Source organism: Passer montanus, unplaced genomic scaffold, assembly GCF_014805655.1.
Source record: "Passer montanus isolate IOZ18808 unplaced genomic scaffold, ASM1480565v1 scaffold310, whole genome shotgun sequence".
Classification (NCBI taxonomy): domain Eukaryota; kingdom Metazoa; phylum Chordata; class Aves; order Passeriformes; family Passeridae; genus Passer; species Passer montanus.
The window spans coordinates 1-3,529 of record NW_024367820.1 but is presented as its reverse complement, the minus strand read 5'-3'; the positions used below and the strand labels follow the sequence as shown (position 1 = coordinate 3,529).

Here is a 3,529-nt window from a genome sequence, read left to right as displayed (position 1 = left end):
GCGCTGGGAGGGGGCGGCGGGCGGCGGGCGTGCAGCGCCAGCAGGGTCAGCGCCGCGGCCGCCGGCAGCAGGAGCAGGCGGCAGCTCGGGGGGAGCTTCATGGTGCACCTGGGGGGTGGGACGGGGGGTCGGGCTGGGCTCGGCACCAGCATCGGGCTGGTGACGCCGGGCCCAGCGCCGGCATCGGGCTGGCAGCGCCGGGATCCTGGTGGGCACAGCGGTGCTGCTGTGGCCAAATGCTGGCACTCGGATCCCACCGGCACCGCGATCCCAGACACGTCCCGTTCCCTGAGCATCCCAATCCCAGCCAGATCCCAATCCCCCCCAGATCCCAATCCCAGCCAGATCCCAGTCCCAGCCAGATCCCAATCCCCCCCAGATCCCAACCCCAGCCAGATCCCAATCCCAGCCAGATCCCAATCCCCCCCAGATCCCAACCCCAGCCAGATCCCTCCTTGAGCATCCCAGTCCAACCCAGATCCTGCTCCCCAATCCCAGCCAGATCCCAATCCCAAACAGATCCCAATCCCAGCCAGATCCCTCCTTGAGCATCCCAGTCCAACCCAGATCCCAATCCCAGCCAGATCCCAGCCAGATCCCGTTCCCTGGGCATCCCAAACCCACCCAGATCCTGCTCCCAAGCACCCCAATCCCCCCCAGTTCCTAATCCCAGACAGATCCCTCCCTGAGCATCCCAATCCAACCCAGATCCTGCTCCCCAATCCCAGCCAGATCCCAAATGTTGGCACTCGAATCCCACTGGCACCGGGATCCCACCCAGATCCCGCTCTCTGAGCATCCCAGTCCCAGCCAGATCCCAATCCCCCCCAGATCCCCCCCAGACCCCGTTCCCTAAACACCCCAATCCCCCCCTGAGCCCCTGCCCAGGTGCCCCCCTGGGGCTTCCTGGGTGCCCGACCTGGGCTTTCCCAGTTCCCCCCAGTTTGCCCCGGTGCCACATCCAGCCCTTCCCAGTTCCCTCAGCCACTCCCAGCCCTTCCCAGTGCCTCCCAGTGCCTCCCAGTTAAGCCCAGTGCTGCTCTCAGCCCTTCCCAGTCTTCCCAGTGCCTCCCAGTTAACCCAGTGCTGCTCCCAGTTAACCCCAGTGCTGCTCCCAGTGCCTCCCAGTGCCTCCCAGTTAAGCCCAGTGCTGCTCCCAGCGGCTCCCAGTGTGTCCCAGTTAACTCGTGCTGCTCCCAGTTAAACCAGTGCTGCTCCCAGCCCTTCCCAGTGCCTCCCAGTTCCCCCAGCACTGGGGTGAGTCCCTCGCTATCAGCTGCACCCCGGGCAGGGTGGGACAGAGGGACAGAGGGACAGAGGGACAAAGGGCAGCCCACGCTGCCGGGAACGGGGAGCAGCAGCACCGGGAAACCTGCACTGGGCTGCTCCCAGTGCTCCCAGTGCCTCCCAGTTAGCCCCAGGGCTGCTCCCAGTGCTCCCAGTGCCTCCCAGTCAGCCCCAGGGCTGCTCCCAGCCCTTCCCAGTGCTCCCAGTGCCTCCCAGTTAACTCCAAGTGCCAATTCCAGCCCTTCCCAGTGCTCCCAGTGCTCCCAGTAACCTCCAGTGGCAGCTCCCAGTCACTCCCAGTGGCTCCCAGTGCTCCCAGTAACCTGCAGTGGCAGCTGCAGCCCGTCCCAGTGCTCCCAGTGACTCCCAGTGTGTCCCAGTCACTCCCAGTGGCTCCCAGTGAACTCCAGTTACAGCTCCAGCCGTTCCCAGTGCTCCCAGTGCCTCCCAGTTAACTCCAAGTGCCAATCCCAGCCCTTCCCAGTACTCCCAGTCACTCCCAGTGACTCCAGTCGCAGCTCCAGCCCTTCCCAGTGCTCCCAGTTCATTTCAGGCACTACTCCCAGACCTTCCCAGTGACTCCAGTCGCAGCTCCCAGTCACTCCCAGTGGCTCCCAGTGACTCCAGTGGCAGCTGCAGCCCGTCCCAGTGCTCCCAGTGCCTCCCAGTGTGTCCCAGTCACTCCCAGTGGCTCCCAGTCACTCACAGTGTGTCCCAGTGGCTCCCAGTGCTCCCAGTGTCCCGCCCGCCGTGGCTCTGTGCCCGCCGTGCCCGCCGGCGGCAGAAATGCGCGGGCACGGGTGACGCAGGTGCCACGCCCGGCCCGGGCCACGCCCCCGGGCCACGCCCCCCGGCCACACCCGCCCTCCTCAAACTTCCTGCTGCGGTCACACGGGGCCACCGAGGGCACGGCGGGGCCACCACACGGGTGTCACCAGGGGCACTCAGGTGTCACCATGGGCACGGCAGTGCCACCACACGGGTGTCACCAGGGGCACTCAGGTGTCACCACAGAGGTGTCACCATGGGCATGGCAGTGCCACCACAGAGGGGCCACCGAGGGCACGGCAGTGCCACCACACGGGGGTCACCGAGGGCATGCAGGGGCCACCACAGAGGTGTCACCAAGGGCACTCAGGTGTCACCGAGGGCACGGCAGTGCCACCACACGGGTGTCACCGAGGGCACGGCAGTGCCACCACACGGGTGTCACCGAGGGCATGGCAGTGCCACCACACGGGTGTCACTGTCCAGGTGTGACCAGGGGCACACAGCTGCCACCATGGTCACACAGGTGCCACCACACAGGTGTCACCACAGACAGAGAGGTGTCACTGTCCAGGTGCCACCATGGGCACGCCGGTGTCACTGTTCAGGTGTGACCAGGGGCACACAGGTGTCACCACACAGGTGTCACCGAGGGCACGCCGGGGCCACCACATGGGTGTCACCATGGGCAGAGAGGTGTCACCACACAGGTGTCACCACACGGGTGCCACCACGGACAGAGAGGTGTCACTGTCCAGGTGCCACCATGGCCACCAGGACCCCCCCAGCCCCACCTGGAACCACGGGAGCCATTTCCCTTCCAAACTCTTTTATTTCCCACCCCTTAAAAACCCCAAAACCATAAAAAATCCCCGCCAAAACCGTAAAAAAGAGAAGAAACAAACCCCAAAAATGTCTAAAAATACACTGGGCTGGGGGGGAAAGGGGGGGCTGGTAATTGAGGGGGTTCCCCAGGGTCAGGGGGGTTCCCCAGGGACTGGGGGGGCTCCCCAGGATCCAGAGGGGTTCCCCAGGATCTAGGGGGGCTCCCCAGGGTCAGGGGGGTTCTGGGATCCATAGGGGGTTCCCGGGGATTGGGGGGGGGTTCTCCTGGGATCCTGAGGGGGTTCCCCCAAGATCCAAGGGGGTCCCCAGGGATTGGGGGGGCTCCCAAGGATCAGGGGGAGTCCCCTGAGATCCAGAGGGGTTCCCCCAGGAATCCATAGGGGGTTCCCCAGGGATTTTTGGGGGGGTTCCCCCGGGTCAGGGGGGTCCCCTCAGCGCAGGGGGATCCCCACAGACTCCAGAGCCTCCCGAGCCCAGGCTGGGGGTCCCCCCCGCCCCCCGTACATGGTGTCCATGAACTCCTGCACGAACTCGGGGAAGCGCTGCTGCACGATGCTCTCCCTGATGGAGCCCATCAGCTTCATCTGGGGAGGGGGCAGGGGGGGTTAGAGGGGTGGGGAGACCCCCG

At 65.5% G+C, this 3,529-nt stretch overlaps 1 protein-coding gene across 1 annotated transcript in view; it reads right to left on the bottom strand.

The window, feature by feature from the left end:
• The window catches only part of LOC120504938 (beta-1,3-galactosyltransferase 2-like), a 4,011-nt gene extending 1,996 nt beyond the window's left edge, over positions 1-2,015 (bottom strand). The window contains exons 1-2 of the mRNA XM_039714920.1: positions 1,994-2,015; positions 22-108 (exon numbers count right to left, since the gene is read on the bottom strand). Of these exons, the coding sequence (XP_039570854.1) occupies positions 22-101 (80 nt within the window). The 5' untranslated portion in view covers positions 102-108; positions 1,994-2,015. The remainder of the gene's footprint in view (positions 1-21; positions 109-1,993) is intronic.
• Between the last annotated feature and the right edge of the window lie 1,514 nt (positions 2,016-3,529).